Genomic DNA, 23,372 nt, shown 5'->3' with positions numbered 1-23,372 from the left:
ATGAACATAGTGATGCATGAGTCTCTTTGAATTGTTGATTTCATGTTCTTTGGATAAATACCCAGCGGTGGTATAGGTGGATCATATGGTATTTCTATTTTTAATTTTTTAAGATATCTCCATACTGTTTTCCAGAGTGGCTGCACCAGTTTGCACCAGCCGTGTATGAGGATTCCCTTTTCTCCACATCATCTCCAACGCTTGTTATCTCTTGTCTTGTTAATTACAGCCATTCTTATGGGTGTGAGGTGATGTCTTATTTAGTTTTGATTTGCATTTCCCTAGTAATTAGTGATGTTGAATATCTTGTCATGTGCCTGTTGGCCATTGGTGTATCTTCCTTAGGGAAATGTCTGTTCAGATCCTCTGCCCATTTTTAAATTGGGTTGTTTTGTTGTTGTTGAGATGTATGAGTTCGTTATATTTTTTGGATGTTAACGCCTTATAGATGTATGGTTTGCAAATATCTTCTCCCAGTCGTTAAGTTGTCTTTTTGTTTTGTTGATGGTTTCCTTTGCTGTGCAGAAGCTTTTTAGTCTGATGTAGTTCCATTTGTTTATTTTTTCTTTGGTTTCCCTTTTTCCTGGTGAGACATGGCATTCAAAAAGATACTGCCAAGACCGATGTCAAAGAGCGTACTTCTTATGTTTTCTTCAAAGAGTTTTATGGCCTCAGGTCATGTGCCTTTCTTTTGGAGAGAAAGCCTGTCTAAACTTCTGATCATTTAAAACTTTAATCTCAGAGTCATAAAGAAAATATAAGCTGGTAAAAGCTGATTGGGACCTTACAACTTTTCTTAAAAACTGATCTTTTATTTGAAATGGAAACTTATTAAACATTTCCTCCTTCAAAAATTAGACCATTTGCTCATGGATGAGCCCCACAAAATTCATGAGCCCCTCCCTGTGTGCCTGCACCCAGTGAAAGGTTGGGGGTCCTGGAGTGAGATGGACAGGAGGCTCACCTGAGGGGCAGTGGCAGGGACAGGGGGTGGGCTGCATGCCAGGTGGCCCAGAGTGCCAACGAGGCTTCCCTAGCACAGGCCATTTTCTCTGAGCCTGGGGAAGCCATCTGGAAGGGTGTTCCTGGAGCAGGAACAGCCAGTACAAAGTGTCTGAGCAGGGCTACGCCTGGCTTGTTTGAGGAGCTGGGAGACCCCTGTGCCACTGGAGTGAATGGGGAGGGGGATGCTCGGAGAGTCGAAGGTGGGTCATCAAGGCCTCCAGGGCCATGTGAGTCCTGTTTCCCTCCCAGCCGATGGGGAGCTCCTAGAAGGTCATGGGCTGACTCTGGCTGCTGTGTAGGGGTGAGGCTCTCCTGGCCCAGTCGTGGAAGCCAGGAGGAGAGCAGGAGTCTTTGAGGGGCGGTCAGGGGAGATGTGGTCGGGTTCTGGGTGTTTGCAAGGAAGAGTCCAGGATGTGCTGATGAGGGTGTGAGGGAGGTGGCCTGAACAGGCGAGGAAAATGACAGGCAGAACAGGCCTGGGAGGAGCCGTCCGTTTCGGTTTGGACACGTCCAGATGGCCCTCAGGTCTGGGGGGTGTGGGGCTGCAGGTCTGCCATGAGTGAAGGGCAGGAGTGGCTGGGCCGGGGAGAAAGGTCGGGAGGCAGGGTCCTGGGTCAGGAGCAGATGCCAGGACAGGCTGAGACAGGACAGCCTCGGGCATTGCGGGGGGCCATGCGGGAAAGGGATGAATGCACCACTCGAGCCATCCCTGGGGATCGAAGGAGGGGAAGGGACCAGGAGGTGCTGTGCTGTCCAGGGGGCAGCCGTGGCCGGGCTTCGAGGAACAGGGGTCGAGAGAGGGTTATCTTTCATTTTGGTTTTAGGGTGAGTGGCCGTTACAGCAGGCTTGCACTGTCAGGAATGGTCGGTAGAGAGGGAAAATTGATGATGCAGTCAGAATCGGGGGACTGGAGCCTTGTCCTCGAGGGACCGGTGCCCAGTCGCTGGAGGAAAGGCAGTGTGGGTGGGGGCAGGAGCAGGTAGGGGTGGCTTGTTCTGAGTGAAATAGGAAATGGGTTGGCTGAGATGAGGACAGGGAAGAGGGGGAGCGGCAGGTGTGAAACTGTGACCCAGGGGAGGGGATGCCAGGCCAGGGTGAGCATGAAGACCGCTGGCTCTGGGCCAGGCAGGCAGGACCAGGGAGGCCATGGACGACTGCAGAGGGCATCCTGAGGGAGCAAACCCGAAGGTCGTGGATGGTGTCTGGGGAGTGAGACCCTTGGCCTGGAGATTCCCAGGGGTGGGATGTTAGGAGGCTGGCTCGGGGTGGATGACAGGCCCTTGGGAGACGAGACGCAGCCTCTGAGCCTGGGAGTCAGGGGTCTCACCTGTTGGTCGGCCAGCTCCTGTCGAGGGCCAGATGGTGATGTCTCAGCCTTGTCGGCCTCACAGTTTCTGTCACAGCCCCTCGCCTCTGCTGTGGTCGTGTCAAAGCAGCCACAAGCCAGGGAGTGTGACTGTTTCCATAAAACTCTACTTACAAAACGAGCAGCAGGTTGGATTTGGCGTGGACCGTGGTTTGCTGGCCCCTGCTGTAGGTGGGTCCTGCAGTCACCAGGGGGAGCTGGTAGACGGCGAGCCAGGGCACCTACCGGGTTCGTGCATGCTGGGACAAGATGTGTTAGTGGTGGGCATCTGGCACCTGGAAGAGGCTGTGGGGCAAAGAGGGCACCTTCCGCACCCTGAGCTCAGTGGCACCCTGAGTGAGGGTGAAGAACCAGCTGCCCTCAGAGGGCTGCAGGGGAAGCAGAGATGCTGAAATGAGAAGGTGGTGGGGAGCTTAGAAATCGCGGGAAGCAGCTGCTCCCGAGTGACGAGTGACGGTGGCAGAGTTCCGGGAGTGAGCTGGGCACACTGGCTCTCCTCCAGGAGCTGAGGCACCTGGCAGCGTCGGGGGTGGCAGTTGTACTTTCTGGTTGTCACAAAAACCAGAGGGTGTTGCTGGTGGGCGGTGGGCAGGACGCAGAATGTGCAGGAACTAAGGGCAGTCCACCAGCAGGGACCCGCCGCCTAGAGCCCCGCGAGGGTATTCAGAGTTGGGGGAAAGCTGCCAACCGTGGGGGGACGCCCCGACCCTGTCCACCTGTGTCCCTTCACTGGCTTGGGCAGTCCCCAGGCTCTTCCATCTGGACACCCATATTCTCCAGTCCAAGGCAGTTTGTCGGGTTGTCTCTGATGATTTCTCTCCTCTGTGCCTCGTTCTCTTTGTGGGCTCCTGTTATTAATATATTGGACCGTTTGGAGTGACTGTCTCATTTTATTATCCTTTCCCCCATCAAAGCTAAACTTTACGAGAGTGATCTTGTCTGTTTTTATTCTCTGGGCTGGATACACAGTGTGTCCACCAATATTGTTGAGGAACCCCGTAGGGAGGGAGTGAAACCAACAGGAACCTTGCTGGTGACCAGGGTCCCTGGACTGTGCTGTTCTGAAGGCCTAGACGGCGGACAGCCAGCCCCCTGGGCAAACATTGCTCATTTGATGAAAAGTGAATGAGAAGTGGCTTTCAGAATATAAAAAGTAGTGTAGAAGCTACAGCCGATCTCAAAGCTCCATAAAAAGTCAGTGATGTAAAAAGAACATGTGCTCCGCGTTCCTCCTGGCTTTCTGCAGACTCCTCTTACCGATTTAAAGTGCTTTCAACAAAATCAAGAGGGCAGCAAGAAACTTGACGGTCTTCGGGAGACAGTGCTTAGGATACTGCTGGACTCCCACCCACCACGTCTGGGCACCGAATCACGACAGCAAAGGTGGTAACCCAGTGAATAGAGTAAGGGCCCACAAGCCCATACTGACATGATTAAATAAATAAATATGTGAGAGAGAAGGGAAAGCTGCTCCTTACAGTAGAAAGTCGACTAATGAAACATAGGCAGATGTATGAATTCCGAAAAATCACCATTTGGCAAAGATCCTAAGGAGCACTTCAGGCAGATGCTAAAATTCATGCGTGAACGTGAGGAGCAAGAGGATGTCTGCATAGTCTCAAGTGTCTTCCACCAGATACGTATTGATTATCAAGGATACACAGTAACTTGGCGTGGAGAAGCCAGGCGGGCGCCCCTAACCACGGGATCTGAGCCACCCTCACCATCACTGGCTTTGGTAGCCGTGGATGCTGGCAGGGCTTTGGAACTGCTCCCAGGGGCCCAGCTCCATCCCACAACCTGCCGCCTGCTGGCCCCTCCACCTCCCTCCAGCAGGACAGGATGCTTTGACACCTTGCTCTTGTTCTTTTTTTTTTTTTTTGCTGAGGAAGACTGGCCCTCAGCTAACATGTGTGCCTGTCTTCCTCTATATGTGGGATGCCTACCACAGCATGGCTTGCTGAGCAGTGCCATGTCCGCACCCAGGATCTGAACCAGCGAACCCTGGGCCGCCAAAGCAGAACACGTGAACTTAACCGCTGCGCCATGGGGCCAGCCCCTTGCTCTTGTTCCTGAGGTTTGGGGCCTACTGATAACCATGGTTGTGCGGGTCACGCACCGAGAAAGGAGAAAGTGCTTGTGAAGGGCATTGTTTTTCTGGAGCGTAGCTGGGTCTCTCCCCTCTACATTGTGTGATGGGCTGACTCTTTTCTGTCGCAGGCTGTAGCAAGGTGCTGCTGAAGCCCCGGACGACAGAGGAGGTGTCTCACATCCTCAGGTAATGGGAAGGCGCCATGCCCCCTGCCTGCCCTTGCTTCTGTGTCTAGGAGTTTCCTCATGAAGACACAAGAAACAAGAGACGCAGACCCCACAAAGCCGGCAGGGACATGGCTGGGGACACAGGAGGGAAGGTTCTAGTGCCGTGTTCCAAGGCCCTCCCGAGCAGGGCCAGGCCCTGGAATCTCAGGATCTCGAGATGCCCAGGCGAGTCCCGCATGGGGAGTGGCTGCAGACTTGTGGTACATGTCAGGGAAGGAAGCAGACCTTTGCCAGAGAAATGTGTTCTTTGATTCTTTGTATCAATACGCTAGCATGTTTATTACAGAGAAATTGGAAAACAGAAAACCATAAACAAAAAAATGCAAATGCAATCAGCAACCAATAGTTTCACCTCCAAAGATAACCGCTAATGACATTTGGGTGTGTTATCTCAGTATCTTTTCTGCAGGGGTGTGTTTTTTAAATGTTACCACATTATGTCTCTGACTTGTAGTCTTTTTTTTTGTCCATTTGCCAATATCTGTGCCCGTTTCTTGCTGCTAATATTCTTCTCCCCCATTTTTAATGCCTGAAAGGTATGCACCCCACGAATGCTCTACAACGTATCAGTCCCCCAAAGTTGCCCCTTGAAGTGGTCTCCAGTTTTACATTGTTGTAAATAATGCTTCAGAACTGCCTTGGCAGGTGAACTTGGGTGCATGTGCACCTGCCCCGTCAGACTCCATCACTGGAGGTTTGCTGCCTTCCAGGATGGGTTTGTTTGACGCATGTGGGAACACTGCCTTTCAGGGGTGGACGCGCCCGTTCTCCAAACCCTGGCCCGTCGGGGCCCTCAGTTGAGGTCTTTGCAAAGTTGGAGCCTGGTTGGGACGAGGTGCTGCTGCTGATTCTGATGCATGTCTGAAGGGTGGTGGTCAGGGATGGGGACGCAGCTGGGATTAAGGGGTGTGAAGCATGGGGTGAGGGGGTGCAGGGAGCCCGAGGGCCCTGGGGAGTTGTGTTTCTTTAGGTGAACAGGAAGGGGCTACTGCTGGCGGCCTCTGTACTTAGAGCAGCGAGCGGCCTCTGAGGGTATTGAGCCACTCCCCACCCCCGCCACAACACCGTGATCTAGGAAATGTCAGCCTCCACTGCCCCGTGCAGCTTTGTGATAGAAGTTTGGCCTTCTCAGACCCCCATCCCACGTGGGGGCTGAGGAGGCATCCCCTTCGAGGCTGCGGACAGAAGGCAGCCTGGCTTGGTGGCAGGAGGGGTGGGAACTGGAATCTGGGTTTGGCGCCTTACAGCCAGGGGTGGGCTGGAGTGTGTTCTGCGGGGGTGGTGGCGTGGGCCTGGGTGTGGGGCAGTGATGCCCCTCCTGTGCTTGTCCTAGGTACTGTCACGAGAGGAACCTGGCGGTGAACCCACAGGGGGGCAACACGGGCATGGTGGGGGGCAGCGTCCCCGTCTTCGATGAGATCATCCTGTCCACTGCCCTCATGAACCAGGTCATCAGCTTCCACGGCGTGTCTGGTGAGCCTGCGCTGCCCGTCGGTGTCTTCTACTGGGGCTGGGGTGGGGACCAGGGCCCGGGAAAGGAGCAGCTCTATCCGCGCCCGGCCCCTGGACGTGTCTGTAGTATTATTTAGTCTCTCACTTAGGTGGCTTATACTGACCCCCTTTTCTAGGGCCATGTGAGGTTCAAATAAGTGTAAAGGGGCTTTCTGCTCAGGGCCCAGCAACGTCGTGGTCTTTGCCTCTCGAGCAGGACATTTGGGGCTGGATCATTCTCTGTGGCGGTGGCATTAGTGTGCTGTAGGGCGATGGCCTCCATCCGCTCCGTGCCAGCAGCACCCCAACCAGAAATGTCTCCGGACTTGTCACATGTCCCATGGGGGGCGGAATGGCCCCCAGTTGAGTATCGCTGCCTTATAGCAATCCTCTTTGCTGCTCCTAAGCATGTGTGTGAGGTTTTTCTCTTCTCTATTTTTGCCTTATCAATTTTTCTTCTTTTTCATGGTTAATCATAGAGGTAACTTCTGGGGGAGGACAGGGGAACATGATCCTTTTCCCTGGCCTGAGTTCCCAGTGGTTGCTACTTCCAGGTGGCTACACCTGCAGGACCCTGAGGTGAGTTCCCACTCACCCTGAGCCGTGAGCACTGTGGTGGCTCTGCTTGCTTGGCAGGGATTCTGGTTTGCCAGGCAGGGTGCATCCTGGAGGAGCTGAGCCGGTACGTGGAGGAGCGGGACTTCATCATGCCCCTGGACTTAGGCGCAAAGGGCAGCTGCCACATCGGGGGAAACGTGGCGACCAACGCGGGTGGCCTCCGGTTTCTGCGATACGGCTCTCTGCATGGGACCGTCCTGGGCCTGGAAGTGGTGAGCTGGGGGCCCTGCCACTGCCACGTGTCTGAGCGCTGGCCCTGCTTCCCGGGACACCTGGCCTGGCTTCCTCCACATCCTCTGTCCCAGTCTCTGGTGGCCCTGCTCTTCCAGCCTTTTCCCAGTGATTAGCATGCTCGCGAGGTCTCTGGGTGGCGCCCATCCTGGCTTGACTCTGTCAGGTCTACACCATGTGCCCTCAGGCAGGTCTCTTTAGGTCTCATGCTTCCTGTGTAAGGATGGATAATTGCATGGACACTTGGGTGGTACAGTGGCCACGTGGGGACTGCCTGCTTGGGCCCCAGGTGGCGCAGGTGGGTGAGGCCACCTGGACAGGTGCGGCCATGTCCCATACTGGGGATTCTGGTTCCCAGTGTCACAGCCCCTGGCCTTGTTCCAGTCCAGCCATGGATATGGGGGTTGCACACAGCACGCCGCTCAGGGAGGCTGCTCTCTGGCTTCCCAAGAGACTAATGATGCGTCTGCTCCCTCCCGGTCCATGTGAGGAGCTCTGGGACCCTTCACCATCAGCAGGTTCCCCTGACCCAGTGACATTCCACCGGTGGGGCTTCCAGGTCAACTTCCTGCACAGAGAAGGAGTGAGGTTCTGTTAGCCTTTAGTGACACCATTGCTAGCTGTCCCTCCAGGACTGTTGAGTCCATTTCCCTGAACCCTCACCTAGCCCGTGTAGCACACTTCATGGTTTTCTACGGCGCGGAGCCTCTGTCCTGTTTACCCAGGGATGGGATGAACACAAAACTGCGAGTTGGACTTCCAAAATCACTAAGTTCCAGTAGCTTTGTTTTCTGGCCAGCTGCAGATTATTTTTATTGTAAGTTGCTTTCCCATATTTTACGAGCTGTGTCAGTAGCTTCTGACTAAATGTGCCAGCAAACAAGACTCAGACAGGCTTACAGAGCAAGACTGTGGTGCTTTATGGATGAGGAGTCCAGAGGTGGGTGGGCCTTGGTGCACCTCTACCCCAGGTGTGCCCTGCTCCACTCCCCAGGTCTACCCTGCTCCACTCCTCAGGTGTGCCCTGCTCCACCTTCCCAGATGTGCCCTGCTCACCTCCCCAGGTGTGCCCTGCCCTACTCCCCAGCTCTACCTCCCCAGGTGTGCCCTGCTCCACTCAGGTGTGCCCTGCCCCATCCCCAGGTGTGCCCTGCTCCACCTCCTCAAGTGTGCACCCTGCTCCACCCCCAGGTGTGCATCCTACTTCAGGCCAGCTTCTCTTGAAATCTGGGCCCTGAGCTTCCTGATTGTGGTGGCGGGGTGGGATGGGGGTGGGGGGATCTTTGCTCCAACCAGAGAAGACAACTCCTTCCTTCAGCCTGATTGAGTGACTTCAGGCCCAGTGCCACCCTGGGCCACCTGCATTCCTGGACCAAACTGGGGTGGAGTGGGGGGCTCATGACTGGCTTGGCTTTCTCAGAGTGCCCTGGGCTGGGTCAGCCTCCCTTGAGTGTGGTGGTAGAGGAGGGGGCATCTATTAGGATGATCGACGGGTGCATAAATGCCTCTTTTCTCTTCTCCCTCGCCAGGTGCTCGCTGATGGCACCGTCCTGAACTGCCTGACCTCCCTGCGGAAGGACAACACGGGCTATGACCTGAAGCAGCTCTTCATTGGGTCAGAGGGCACCCTGGGGGTCATTACTGCCGTGTCCATCTTGTGTCCGCCCAAGCCCAGGGCCGTGAACGTGGCCTTCCTCGGTAGGTGGGCCATCAGGGCTGAGTGCCCGCCTCTCTGATGGAAACTGGTCAGAGCCAGGTCTCCTTGCTGTCCTGTCATTGGTGCAAGGTGGGATGGAAGGGGCCCTCACAGGGTGGTTGTTCCCATTTCTCCTGGCTTCCCTCTGCCTGTGAAGGAATCCAGGACCCGGCCTTGTTGGTGTCCACAGAGTGTGGGTCTGGAGTCAAGCCTTCCCATCTCTGGGCAGAACACACTTTATTTTGTAGCAACACTGGGGCTTTGCCCACATCTTTCACCCCATTTTGTTCATTATTTCAGTAGCTTATTCTGTAAGATTCTGAGAGAAATGGTGTCGTTTGGTGTCAGATCAAGGACACTGTTCTGTTCAATACCATGGAGTAATTAATACACTCCCGTAAGGACAACCACCATCCCTCCCTCTCACTCGGATCACCAATCTTTGCATCGTAAGGGGTTGGGTTGGCATTGCTGCTTTAAAGGGGGACTTGGGTGGTCTGTGGGCGAGGCTGTGGGTGCGGCATGATGGGGACCCTACTGCCTCTTGGTTGTGCATGTGCCTGAGGCGCCGTGCACTGTTGCAGGTTGTCCAGGCTTTGCCAAGGTTTTGCAGACCTTCAGCACCTGCAAGGGGATGCTGGGTGAGATCCTGTCGGCGTTCGAGTTCATGGATGCTGAGTGCATGCAGCTGGTTGGGCACCACCTGGGTCTCGTCAGCCCAGTGCAAGGTACTGACCTCCACCTGGCAGGGTAGTGCCCACTGCTCCTTTTGTGCCATGTGACATGTGGGATGGCTCAGAGGCTGTCAGGCCTTAGTGCCATCCATAAAGTAGGAGGCGGCAAGAAGGATGTTGATATCTCCGTAGTTCTGGTGTCGCCAGCATTGGATGAGCATGGACTTCTCTTTGCATTCGTTTTGAACATGCCCCTGGAGTTAGTTCAGACGAATGTGGTTGGGGGTGCCATAGCTCTGGAGTCTTCAGAACAACCAAAATGCACTCATGAGAAATGCCCACCTGTCTCCTCAACTAGGAGAAGTGTCATTCCAAGCTGTGCTTACCCTTGGGTCTCAGCAAGTTCCCTCTGAATGAGCAAATAAGAAGTTCAACACACCCAGCTCTTTTAGTCACTGCTGGCTATAAATTGATGCTGCTTTTTGGAAAGCAGTTTGGCATTAGGAACCTGGAGGTTAAAAATGTTCAGATCTTGGTGTTTTCACTTCTGAGATCTACCCTAAAGAAATGATCCTTGTTTCATCTCAGGCTGCCCTAACAGAACACCACAGACTTGGGGCTTAAACAAAAGACGTTTCTTTCTCACAGTCTTGAGGCTGGAAGTCCACGATGGAGGTGCCGGCAGGTTTGGTTTCTGGTGGGGGCCGGCTTTCCGGCTTGCAGACGGCCGTCTTCTCCCCATGTCCTCATGTGGCCTCTCCTCTGTGTGTGTAGGGAGAGATCTCTGGGGTCTCTTCCTCTTCATACCAGTGCACCAGCCCTATAAGATCTGGGTCCCAGTCTATGACCTCATTTAACCCTAATTTCCTCCCTAAAGGCCCATCTCCAAATCTAGTCATATTGGGGGTGGGTTAGGGCTTCACCATGGGAATTGGGGGGGACACACCATTCAGTCCATCACGATCATAAATATAGAAAGCTCTTTGTGCCCTAAGTTGTTAGTAAGGTGCTACTTTTAGAATAATAAAACAGGAAACCACCCAAATGTCCAGTGCAAAAGAAATAAGACAGGATGCAACCATTGGAAAGATAGAGGATTCCTGGGCGGATGGAGGGTCCCTGGGCGGATGGAGGGTCCCTGGGGGATGGAGGGTCCCTGGGGGATGGAGGGTCCCTGGGGAGTGGAGGGTCCCTGGGTGGAGCACTGTGTGGCTGTTGGGCATCACGTGTGAGGAAGCTACTCTTAATGAAATGTTTAAGGCAAAGGACAGGCCACCCCACTGTCCTCCGGCAGGTTTGCAGTTATGTAAATCTCCTTGACCATGTAGAGCAAAGAGGAAGGAACTATGTTGAAATATTAACAGTGGCTATATTTGGTGATCTGGGACTTTTAAAAAAATTTCTGCTTTTCTTTGTTTTTCAAGTCTCCTTTTATAAGCCTGTTTTACTTTTTTGTTGTTGTTGTTGCTGAGGAACGTTTGCCCTGAGCTCACATCTGTGGCAGTCTTCCTCTATTATTTAGTATGTGGGCTGCCAGCACAGCATGGCCTCTAAGAGAGCAGTGTAGGTCCCGTGCCTGGGAACCGAACCCGGGCTGCTGAAGTGGAGCACGCTAAACTTAACCACTAGGGAACCAGGGCTGGCCCAGCATGTTTTACTTTTATAATGGGGAAAAGAGCCAATAAAAATTTAAAAACTCCCGGTGTTCTGTGGGACCTATGATAAATTTAAGAGTAGAATTTCCATTTCAGCGTGGAAAAATGCCGGTATCTGAAAAACACTCTTTTTGTCGTAGGGTGAACTTGTAGCATTTTTCTGGAAGAAACTTTAACATAGTGCTAAAAGAAGGAGCAGTGCCATTCAGTGACTTTTCATTTATTGATTTCAATAAATGTAAAGAGTAATTCACAGAAGCCTCAAAAACAAAAAGGGTAAAATTTTCCTGAATAAGTTAGTAATGCACATTTTTTTAGAGGTCAAAAAAGAGATGCTTGTGGTAAAAGGCATGCACTTTTTGCATGTAACATGGCAGCGTTTGTGGTCGTCACGGGCTCTCTTGGGCCTGGAGGCCTCTCCTTGGCCCACAGACTCCCCGCCACCCACGGTTTGCCCCTTGCAGTCCCGGCTCTCTCTGCGCCCCTCGTTCCATCCAGGCACCAATGTGAGGCCTTCACGGCATCACCCCGGGAGTGTTCCTCTGTTTCTGGGGAGCATGGTTTCTCTTTTAGGGAAAGACCTATTTTTAAACTGTCTGAAATTCTGCCTAAGCAGAGAGCGGCTGCTCTTCCAGCCTGGGGCCCTTCTCGGCACCACCAGGGCCATCAGAGATATTTCAGCTGTGCTGACCCAGGGCTGCGCTGACTCTTGCCCCACCACCTCTACCTTTGCTCAGTGTGCTTTTTGCCCCTTCCAGAAAGTCCATTCTATGTACTGATTGAGACCTCGGGCTCCAGAGCGGGGCATGATGCTGAGAAGCTGAGCAGCTTCCTGGAGCATGTGCTGGACTTTGGCCTCGTGACAGATGGGACCCTGGCCACTGATCAGAGGAGAGTGAAGGTGTGTGTGCTGTTGGCGCCCCCTCCCTCCCTCCCTTCCACCCACTCCAGCTTATCGGGGGCATCCAGAAGGTGCCATCTGGCATCTAGCACCTTGGAGAGTGTGGGTTGTGGCTGAACATGAGCAGGTGTCCCTGCCTGTGATAGAATAACCTCTTTGGAAACATACTCTTAGAGTCTAGATCATTCTCAGCAGTGCTTTAAAACAGACGCAGAAAGAACTGCAAGGGGTCATGGGAGGGTTAGCTGAAGCTGAGTTGGTCGCGGGGTGGGATGTTTTCCCGAAGGAAAGGCATTGATGGTAGCACCAGAGAATGACTCGGCTTCTGAGGACAAAGGAGGGGGAGGGGGCCAGTGGCAGTGTGGGCCATCATCACCATCATGAGGGGTGGGGCCTGGGGCTGTGGGAGCCATATCACAATCACGGAGTGGGGGCCTGTGGCATTGGGGAGCCATGATCACCATCATGCAGGGGGCACCTGGGTCATCACCATCCTGGTTGAGGGGGCAGATGAAAGGCCTGGGGCTATGGGGAGCCATCGTCACCATCACAGCAAGGGATCCTGGGGCAGTGGGAGTCACCATCCCCCATCTTCCCCATGGTCCCTCGGGCTGCAGCGTGGAGAGTGGCCAGCAGGGGGCGGGAAGGTGGTGGGAGTTGGAGGCTGGCTCTGGATGTGGGCCCTCCTGTGGGGTGGGGGGCGGGATCTCAGGCTCCTTGACTCTCAACCATCGGCCTCATTGACTTTGTCTCTCTACTTTATTATTAAGCCTTTTTCTTTACAACTAATTTTTCTGCTTATTGAATATTACATGTGAGGAGTTACAAAAATCACCTGTCTTCAGGCTGTTTGTCAAGGCGCACCCCGTGTGCAGCCTGGTTTATCTCCAATTAATGAGCTCAGACCTGCCCTCGCTCCATGTCCTGGGACTAGCATGGTGACTGGCTGCCCAGGTGACCCGGTTGGGGCATCCAGGGCGGTGTCCTGCTGGGGGTCCCTGGGGCTCTGGGTGTGTGTGGAGGGTCTGGCCACTGGGAGCTGCTGATGGCCGGAGTCTGGAGTGACCCATGGGGCTGTAAAAATCCAGAGAATTGGGGAAACCTGGACACTGGCTGGATATTCCGTGGCAGTAAGGAATTCTTATGTTTTGAGAGGTGATCGTGGCACTCTGGTTATGTTAGAAAACAAAGGAAGAGTCCTCACCTTGTAGAAATTTCACCATGATGCTCCCTGACATGGTGGAATATGTGGAGGGCAGGAGCAGGGACAAGGCCCAGGGGGACAGTGCGCATGGCACTGTGTTCTCTGCTCAGTCACAAGTGTTCAAATGTCCACAGTGACAAGTTGACCAACTCAAACAAGTAAACCACTGATGCGTTTGTCTGGAAGGGCAGCGTTCCTCATAACTAGCCCCATCCCCTATCCCCAGGTGCCCCCCATTGTCCTGTTCCAGCCAGCAGCACCCTCTGTCTCTCCCTGTGTGTCCCTCAGGCAGCGCAGGGCCCTGCGGCCCTGTCCCCTCCATCTGTAGTGCTGCCCACACTCTCTCTACCCTGACCCTGCCTTTGCTCCGTGCTTCTCGAGGTCACTGCTTCTCATCCCCTGGAGTTACAGGACACGCTCCTGCATCCTCCGGGATTGCCCTCCTCTTCCGGAATGGGGCCTCGGTGCTGTCCAGGGCAAGCCTGTGGCTGTGTTTGGCAACCTTGTTCAGCACTGACTCTTGGATTGAGGCCCTGCACCTGTCACGACACAGAACATTTCTGTGCCTCGTGACCTTCCCAGTACCCCACACCTTGCCATCCACTCACTGTCACCATCTTGGCCCCCCAATCATCAGACGTGGTGACTCGCCTCCTCTCCCCCAACCCTAGATGCTGTGGGCCCTGCGGGAGAGGATCACGGAGGCGCTGAGCCGGGATGGCTGTGTGTACAAGTATGACATCTCCCTGCCCATGGAGCGGCTCTACGACCTTGTGAGCGACCTGCGCGCCCGCCTCGGCCCGAAGGCCAAGCACGTGGTGGGCTACGGCCACCTGGGTGAGCAGGGCCTGGCTCTGGGCCGGTGGTGGGGTGACCGTGGGTTGACGGCTGGTCTGTGGGTGTGCAGTAGGGCTCCATGCTTTGGACGGTGATGGGGAAACCTGGACGTTGAGAGAATCCTGATTGTCTTCATGGTTCTTTCGGAGATTTTGGAGAAGACCGCCCCTGTTTCCGTGGCAGAGCTCAGGCATCTGGGAGCTCTGTGGGAGGCGGTGGGAGGCCGCTGACCCTGCACCCTGGGTCTGAGCTCAGCCCCACCCTTGGCTGTGTCAGCCCTTTCAGGGTCTGATAAGGAGCTCTCACCCGTGCCCCACCTCTTCACTTGGAAGCATTTCAACACCAGTTCCAGATAAATTTTTTTTTGCAGAAAAATCAAGCTTTGAATTGTAAGTTATTAATCCACCAGAAGGAAATATTTCATTCCTCTCAATTCTTGGCAGCCTTTGGGACAGGGCACCTAAGAGGCCTGTGTGCAGGGGAGGCGAGGTGGGGGCAGGGGTGCGGGGCATAGCTTCTGGCTTCTTGTCACACGTCGTGATGAGTGTTGTTTGGGAAGGGCCTACCTGTCCCAGGCACCACGCTAAACACCTTGTGCAGGGACTAATCTCCACACCGTTTCCATGGGTGGTGCCCTTGCTTCCTGTTATGCTTCTGTAAACAGGCTCAGAGAGGTCAGTGGACTTGCCCAGCCTAGGGAGCAAGTGGTAAATCCGGTATATCTGATCTATGGCAGTTGGTAACTTTCATTATCAAAAATCAAGAGTCCACATTGAAAGCAGAGCCCCCAAAGTGAAGGGGGCAGGCAAGGGCTGAGCTGGCCTCTCCCTGGGCTCTGACTTGGGGCGGGAAAGAGAGCGGTAGGCTGGCACGGAGGCCTGGCAGGGGGGATGGGATTTTCAGAGCTGTCAGTGCCCAGGGCAACTGTTATCCTAGGAACAAGATCACTCAGCCCTCCCAGATAGTATCATTCCACGTGGGTTAGGGACCTCCCTGTGAAGGGTGGAACTTGACACTTTTTGGAAGAAAATCCAGAGAACATCTGCATGGCCTTGAGGTTGGGGAAGGATTTCTTCAAGATGACACAGGAGGCATGAGGTATGAAGGAAGAGATTAATAGCTGACTGCGTTGAAAGTTAATACTTCAGTTGTCAAACAACCTGAACGGGAGCGTTGGCGGGCAAAGCCGGGGGACTTGCAAATCTGGCGTTTGGGGGGGAACCCCGGGGCGAGGAGCAGTGTGGTTAGGACACCATGTGGTAGGGTTGTTGCGGGCAGCCGAGAGCTGGGCGCACAATGCACAGGGTGGATGCCTGAACAGGAGTGGAGGAAGGGCACGGAGGGCCATCTTCACCCAGAACTGGGGCGTGCGGGCCAAGGCTGCCAGTGAGAATGCGCAACCTGAGAGTCTGGGCCGCTGGCCGGGAGGCCTTCTCCTCTCAGGGCACTGACTCCGCTCTTTCTCTGTCACAGACACACAAACCGTCAGGGTCAGAGATGGAGAGAAGGCTGTGGAATTTGTTGAATGCTTTCTCTGCATGGACCCAGATGACTGGTGCTTGCTTTTCTTTAGTCAGTCAGTGAGTCCAATTACACCAGACCCTCTGGAGGCACATGAGTCTGTATTCCTGGGATAAGCCCAGCTTGGCCGCAACCCCCTTTGTGTCCTGTTTGAGCCCATTTATTTGTATCCTGTGTAGGACTGTCTCAGGTATCTTCCTGGGTGATGTTGTCCTATAAATGTGTTTCTCCTGTCCATGCTGGATGTTGGTGTCATAGTCACAGGACGGTTTGGGGACAGCCCTCTTACTAGTCTCTGGAAGAGTCTGGGTAAGGTTGGAGTTACCACCTCCTTGAATGTTTACCAGAATTTGCCAATGAAGATATTTGGGCATAAAGACTTTTTTGTCTTTTTTGGGGGGCAGGATTTGACTACAGACTGATCTCGTCGAAAGCTACAGGACTATTCTGGCTTTCCTTTTCTTCTGAATTGGTTTTGGTAGTTTTTTTCCAAGGAATTTGTCTGTTTCTTCTAAAATTTCAGATATCTTGGCATAAAGTTGTTCCTAATGTTCTTTTTTTCCCTTGTATGGCGTCCAACATTTGGGGGAGGTCCCATTTACTTCCTGATCTAGTTTGTTTCTTCTCTGTTTCTCTCTTGCTCAGATTTTTGAGTGTTTATCCACTTTACAATGTCCCCAGAGAATTGGCGTTGGCCTTGTCGATACTTCCTGTTGCGTGTTGTTTTCTGTTTCATGCTTTCCTGCTATTCCTTGTACTACTTTCAATCCTTCTCCATTTTTAGGTTCATTCTGTTGTGTTTCTAACTTTATCAATTAAGTACTGGCTCACTGATTTTCAGGCTTTCTTCGTTTTTAAGTCTTTAAATTTCCCTCCACATTCTCCTTCCACGGATCCCACAGGTGGTTGTGCTACATAGTATCTCTGTCACCTCGGCAGACTCAACACATGGTCTCAAAGGTGCTCCAGTGCTGTCGCTCAGGTCACGGTTGGCCCAGGAATCCCTGTGTTGTCATAAACCAGGCACTGCTTTTGGGCTGTGTGGACGCCTCTGCAGCTCATGCTTTGATCCCACGTGCAAGGACTCCAGTGTCCTGGCCTCTTGGTGCTGCCAGCCCTTTGGTTTCAGTGCCTCCCTTCTGAGCAGCCCTAACTCAGCCCTGGTCTCAGAGGTGTGGACGGAGGGCGCCTCCAGCCAGATGGGCTCGTGGGTTTTTGGTCCAGCTTGTGAGGTCACTACGGGCAACTCATGTCAACAGCCAGACATGCTGTGCGTTTTTGTTGAGGTCCCACGAGTTTTTATGGTACTTTCATAACCATGGGCCCTCCAGGACCAATTCAACTGACCCCATCATTTATCAAAAGAGTGATTAAGAATCGCCTTTCAGAAAATCTTCAGAGTCATGTAGGCAGAGCATGAGCAGCAGAAGAAATCATGACCTGAAATGACTGTGGAACCAGGTCCTCCTCTCTACGGAGCCCAAGGACTGGGACTCGGAACTTAGAAGTCGGACTCTCATCAGAAGCGAGGGGTCCCTCATTCAGGGTGATCCAGGGTTCAAATTCCTTCCCCACCTCAGCATAAATGTTTAGAATCTCATTATAAAAGTTTATAACCTCATCATAAATGTTTAGAACTCTGTCATAAATGTTTAAAACCTTACCATAAAGGCTTGAAACCCACCACTTAAAACCTGTCCCATCAGTGTTTCTGAGTGCCAGCCTGTTCTCCCTAACCTCTTAAATTTCACCCCAAATCCTGAATCGGGGAGACAGATCTGAGGGCACAAGCCCCGTCTCCCTGCAGATCATCTCGCAGAGTAAAGCTGATCTCTTTTCCCAAAGGCTGATGCCGTAATTAATTGGCCTGCTTCTGGGCATCGGGCAAGAGAACCCCAATTTTGTGTGGTAGCACTTTCATTATCCTTCAGTTCTAAATATTTGCCAATTTCCATTGTCATGTCTTCTTTGACCCACGAGTTAGGCAGAAATGTAATTTTTAAATTTCCAAACATATGAGAATTTTCCAGTTATTTTTGAAATTACTGACCTGTTGCTAATTGCCCGGAAGCCAGAGAACTTGGTCTTTACCAGGTTGTTGAAAGTCAGTCAGCGACCTGGCGTCTGGTCCGTTTTCATGACCGTTTAATAAGTACGTGAAGAGAATGTGCTCTCTGCCCTTAGTGGAGCCAGTGTTTCCACGGATCCAGCAGATCAAATGTGTGCATTGTGCTGTTTAACCATCTTCATCCGCTGGGCTGTCATTACTGCGGGGGGTGGCAGAATTCCCTCACTGTGACAATACACTGATCTGTTTCTCCTTGTAGCTCCATCAGTTTTGAAGCTGGAACATTAGAACTGTCATATGTTTCTGGTCAACTGATCTTTCGTCACAATGGACTCATTCTTCTTAGCTCTCCAATTGCTTTTTGCCCTGTGGCCTGTTGCGTTTGATACTTTATGGTAACACACGCTTTCTTTTATTTAGGGTTTGCCTGACACACTGTTTTCCTCTTGTTGCTTCTGACCGTTTTCTATCCTAAGATCTAGACTTGTCTCTTGGAGACGGCATAGAGCTGGGGATTCTCCTTCATTCAGTTTGCCGTGGACATTCGTAAAGACAGTTGTTGTCTCCAAGTTAGAGCATTTGGTTTCTTGAAGTAGGGGAGGGAAAGCTCGACTTTTTCCTCTACCCTCCTAGGTTCTTGGCTGGGGCCCTGTAAATTAGACTGATAAAACAGATTTGCAAGAAGAAACCAAGCCAGTCCATCCATCCGTGCATCATCCATGCACAAGGATCAGTAAGGCAAAGGGGTGTTGGAACTTGGGTGTATGGAGCATCTCAGCAAAGGAGGGAACATCTGTAGAGGTTGCAGAGAAAGGGAGGGACTGGGCTTCTTGGGGTGAACTGTGGTAAGGTGAATGAATAAGTGGGGAGACGAACGGATGAGCGGGCCCATGATGTGGCTTCTTCCTGGGTGCCCAGGCCCCTCAGGGTGCAGAGGTGTGCCTGGTGATGATCTCTGTCCTTCCGGGTAGGGAGGGGATGGACACAAATTTGTGTTCTGCTCTCAGGAGAAGAGGGGCAGGGCAGAGAGCTTTTCTTCCATTTGCCTCTTCTCCAGGTGCCTTCAGCTCAAAATAATCCTCCATGGTGGCCTGTTTTGGGGTGGCGTGTCCACTCTCCTCATTCACATCTGCTGTAATTACTCAATTCCTTGGATTTGTTTCTTTCATCCTCCTGGGACCATGTATTTGTCTCTGATTTCCCCTGTTTCTTTTTTTCTATTACCTTCTTCTGGTTGGTATTATTTCTCATTTACGTTTTTTTCATTTGCTAATTAGAGAATTGTACATGCTATGGCTGTTCTTTTGGTGGACCCCTAGAATTGTAGCATGCATTCTTCGCTTATCAGGGTTTGAAGTTAATCAGTATCATTCTCCTCCTCCTGAACAATGTGTGATGGTTGATTTTATGTGTCTCCTTCTCTAGGCTATGTGCCCAGATGTTTGATCAAACACCAGTCTAGATGTTGCTGTGAAGTTATGGTTTTTATCCCCATCACTTTTATTGAGATATAATTGACATATGACAATGTGTAAGTTTAAGGTGTACAATGTGATGACTTGATACGCATATATGTTGCGAAGTGGTTATTACAATAAAGGTAGTTAACACATCCTTCAACTCACATGATTACCATTTTGTTGTTTTTATGGTAAGAACATTTAAGATCTACTCTCTTAGCAACTTTCAAGTATACAATACAATATTGTTAACTACAGTCACCATGCTATACATTAAATCCCCAGAACTTACTCCTCTTATAACTGGAAGTTTGTGCCCTTTGATCACTGTCTCCTCATTTCCTTTACTCCCAAGCCCCTAGCAACCACCAATCTACTCTCTGTTTCTATGAGTTCAGCTTCTTTAGATTCCACATACAAATGAGATCATACTAGTCTTTTTTCTGTCTGACTTATTTCACTGAGCATAATGCCCTCAAGGTCCATCCGTGTCGTCAAATGTGGCAGGATTTTCTTCCTTTTTGTAGCTGAATAAGATTCCATTGTATTTGTATATACAAATATATATGTGTGTATATATGTGTACATATATATGTGTATATATACATATACACACACACACACAAATGTGATATATATCACATTTCGTGTATCCATTCATCTGTTGACGGACACCTAGGTTGTTTCCACGTCTTGGTTATTGTGTGTAATCCTGCAGTGAATAGAAGGGTGCAGATATCTCTATGAGATAGTGACTTCATCTCCTTCAGGTAAGTACCCAGAAGTGGGGTCGATGGTAGTTCTATTTTTAATTTTTAAAAATATTGTTAAAAAATTTTGAGGAAACTTCATATTGTTTTCCATAGTGGCTGTGCCAGTTTGCATTCCCACCAACATGAAGGTGTGCTTTCAGATGTGATGAACATTTAAATCAGTGGACTTTGAGTAAAGCAGGTGACCCTTCATGTGCGAGTGGCCTAACCCAATCAGTTGAAGGCCTTAAGAGAAAAAAGATTGAGTTCCCCAAAGAAAGAGGGAATTCTGACTCTGGATGGACTCAAGCTGCAATATCAGCTCTTTCCTGGGTCTCCACCCTGCTGGTGTACCCTGCAGATTTTAAACTTGCCAGCCCCATAGTGTGAGCCAACTCCTTAAAATCAGTCTCCCTCCATGACTTCTCTGTCCCTGTCCCTCTCTCTTTTTCTCTCTCCCCACTTCTCCCTCTCCCTATTTCTATATGTATCTGTACATGTCCTGTTGGTTCTGTCTCTGCAGGGCCCTGACTGGTATGTGGGGCAGGACCTGACGACCCTGTAGCTTTGACTGGCACCCTCCCCTCCTGGTTCATGCACTTTCGTTTGGAGTATGTTCCAGTGCTCTCTTGTTTTAACCCTGGATAGCAGTGTTGCTGTTATTCCATGCGCTCACATTTGCCTAGACCCACCCACTCCTCTAGTCCTTCTTCTGCCTGGTGCCTCAGCCTCTGCCTGAACCTCAGCCTTTAGATCTTCCTCTAGTGTGGGAGAGTAGGTAACTTTGCCTTAAAGTGTATTAATTTTGTTCTTTTTTTTTTGGTGAGGGAGATTGTCGCTGAGCTGACATCTGTACCAGTCTTCCTCTACTTTGTATGTGGGAAGCCACCGCATCATGGCCTAATGAGCGGTGTGTAGGTCCATGCCCAGGATCCAAACCTGCCAATCCCGGGCCACCAAAGCAGAGCTCACGAACTTAACCACTACGCCACCTGGCTGGCCCCGATTTGGTTCTTAAAGTGTTTTTGTCCCCCAATGAATTTCAGCAATTCTGGGTTGACAGTTCTTTCCTCTGCAGCGAGGCCGTCATTCTGCTGCCCTCTGACTTCTGTTGTTGCAAAGTTGGCCGTTGGTGCAAGTGCTGGTCCCTTGAAGGGAATCTCTCTCTTCTTTCTTGCTTCCTTTCCCATCTTCCCTTTGTCTTCAGGCTCTTTGGTCTCACTCTGGTCTGTCTAGGCCAGCGTTTGCGGGTGCCACCCGGAGTCTGTGGACTTTGGTTTTATAAGTTGCTCTGCTGTTATCTCTTCAAATATTGTTTCTCCTCTCTCCCCTTTCTTCTCTCTTTCTGGAACTTCCGCCAGGCTCAGGTGGTCTCCGTGCCTCTTTCCCGTTGTCCACGTCTCTGACTGTGTTGCATTTGGATTATTTTGTTTACTTTATCTTCATTCATCTCTTTCCTGTGCATAATATGCTGTTCAACGTGTTCATTGAGTTTGACATTGCTGTGACTATACTTTTTATTTAAGATTGATTTTGTATTTACAAATTGCTCAACCTGACCCATGGGTCCCTGTCCCTCCAGGCGATGGCAACCTGCATCTCAATGTGACGGCCGAGGCCTTCAGTGCGTCGCTGCTGGGTGCCCTGGAGCCGTACGTGTACGAGTGGACGGCCGGGCAGCGGGGCAGCGTCAGCGCCGAGCACGGCCTGGGCTTCAAGAAGAAGGATGTCCTCAGCTACAGCAAGCCGCCTGCAGCCGTGCAGCTCATGCAACAGCTCAAGGCCCTCCTGGACCCCAAGGGCATCCTGAATCCCTACAAGACGCTGCCTGCCCTGGCCTGAGGGGGCCTGTTGGGGCCTGTTGGGGTCAGTGGGAGGGGCAGGCAGGACCCTGGTCCGATCTTGGTTTTGCTCATTGGGATGGGCCCTCAGTGCTACTGTGGGCTCAGAAGGCCTCCATCCGATGGAGCCAGCAGCAGGTGGGGTGGCCCAGTCACCTGGTCAGAGGGGCCAGGAGCCAGCTCTGTGGAGCTGGGTGACACATGGCTCTCGGGCAGGATTCCTCCTGGCCGCTCTGCCTGGCCTCTTGGCAGGCACTGTCCGTCTCTTTGCAGGTCAGGAGCAGGGCCTCTTGCTGGCACATCTTGAGCAGGTCGGGCGGGTGAACAGTTCTGCTCACTCAGAAATAGACCAGGCTGCACCCCGCTTTGCTGTGGCCCAGGGGGTTCCGCCTTGTTGGCCACAGCCCTGAGAGGGGGCGTGGGTGGTCCTGCCGCTGGGTGCCCCATGCAGTGCAAGCCCCCATAATAATCTTGTAAAAGCCAATGGTGAACTGCCATGTTCCCTAAGCACAGAACGTCAGGGGCCCACGGTGGCCCCAGGCCTCACCACCTGTCAGGGGTGGCCGTCCCTGTCCCCAGACCTGGTTCCTGACGACCACCATGTCCCCTGGTCCCCTGCTATGTCCCCCGTCCCCGTCCCACTGTAGCCGGGAGCCCAGCCTCCGTGGACCTGTGAGGCTTGGTCTCACGTGGGTCTCCTAACTTGTCAGAGGCGGGTCCGTTCATGTTTGTGATGTGAAACGAGGGGGCTTTGTAGTTGCAAGATGACTTTCAATAATAGTTTTATGGTTAAGTGAGTTTATTTTGCAGAATTAAAATAACACACGAGATATTAAAAGCCTTAAAACTTTGAGGCATTTTCTGCTGGAGTAGGGGTGGGGCTTCGAGAAGGTGGCCCAGTGCCTGGGGGTCATAGGCAGCAAGTGGCAGGAGGAGCCTGTGTTTCCCTGGAGGATGAGGTGGCCCCCAAAATGTCAAAATGTGAAGTGGCGCACTGTTGGCCTTGCAGTTTGCTCCTGGGGCGTGCCGTATAGAATCCACCTCGCACATACACCCACAGTACACACGCACACATGGGCACACATGTGTACACACACGGTACACACAGGCACACGCAGGCACACGTGTCCCCAGGATATGCACGGAATGCTGTCTGCAGGTGGCATCAGTCACTGGCTGGGTCAGGGCCGGCTGTGTGCTTGTTAGAAAAGGAGGCGGATGTTCCTCTCAGACCCCTGGACAGAGGGACAGCAAGAAGAGGGGCCAGGGGGCAGCTTACCACCTGCTGCTGAGAAAGGACTTCGACTCCCGGAAGCCGGTTAGGCACAGAATGTTCTGTGTCTCTAGACTGTAGCTGGGGTCACTTTGGGGATGGCACCTGAAGGTTGAGTTGAGGTAGGAAGATGTTATTTTCTGTATTTTTTGGATACTTTTTGGTTCTTTTATTTTGTCAAGCATATGTGCACTTTTAAAAACCTGAACAAAGCAGGCGACAGCTGACTCAGAGATCCCAGGGGAGCCGGCTGCTGTGAGGCTGGACGGGTGAGGCTGGCATGGGCACAGCCCTTCGCGAGGTGCATCCATGGTCCCCTCCTCTGTTACCCAGGAGAGTCACAGCCCAAGCAGTCTGCTCTAAGGGGCAATTGGCCCCTGCCCTTGCTGCCCATGGCTGGCCTCTGAGGCCACCTGCTCAGCCAGGGTCCTCCGGCTATGGATGGATAGAAGTCCTCCT

General features: G+C 52.2%; 1 protein-coding gene across 3 annotated transcripts in view; it reads left to right on the top strand.

Annotated features, from left to right (window-relative positions):
* The window catches only part of D2HGDH (D-2-hydroxyglutarate dehydrogenase), a 29,633-nt gene extending 7,142 nt beyond the window's left edge, over window positions 1-22,491 (top strand). For all 3 annotated transcript variants that reach the window (XM_046644086.1, XM_046644085.1, XM_046644087.1), the window contains exons 3-10: window positions 4,593-4,650; window positions 6,025-6,164; window positions 6,819-7,012; window positions 8,561-8,729; window positions 9,312-9,455; window positions 11,815-11,957; window positions 13,833-13,998; window positions 21,382-22,491. In XM_046644086.1, the coding sequence (XP_046500042.1) occupies window positions 4,593-4,650; window positions 6,025-6,164; window positions 6,819-7,012; window positions 8,561-8,729; window positions 9,312-9,455; window positions 11,815-11,957; window positions 13,833-13,998; window positions 21,382-21,641 (1,274 nt within the window). In that variant the 3' untranslated portion in view covers window positions 21,642-22,491. The remainder of the gene's footprint in view (window positions 1-4,592; window positions 4,651-6,024; window positions 6,165-6,818; window positions 7,013-8,560; window positions 8,730-9,311; window positions 9,456-11,814; window positions 11,958-13,832; window positions 13,999-21,381) is intronic.
* Window positions 22,492-23,372: the final 881 nt, after the last annotated feature.

Source organism: Equus quagga, chromosome 17 (assembly GCF_021613505.1).
Source record: "Equus quagga isolate Etosha38 chromosome 17, UCLA_HA_Equagga_1.0, whole genome shotgun sequence".
Lineage (NCBI taxonomy): Eukaryota > Metazoa > Chordata > Mammalia > Perissodactyla > Equidae > Equus > Equus quagga.
Note: the sequence above shows the minus strand (reverse complement) of the source record. Positions and strands in the feature narration are given on the sequence as shown.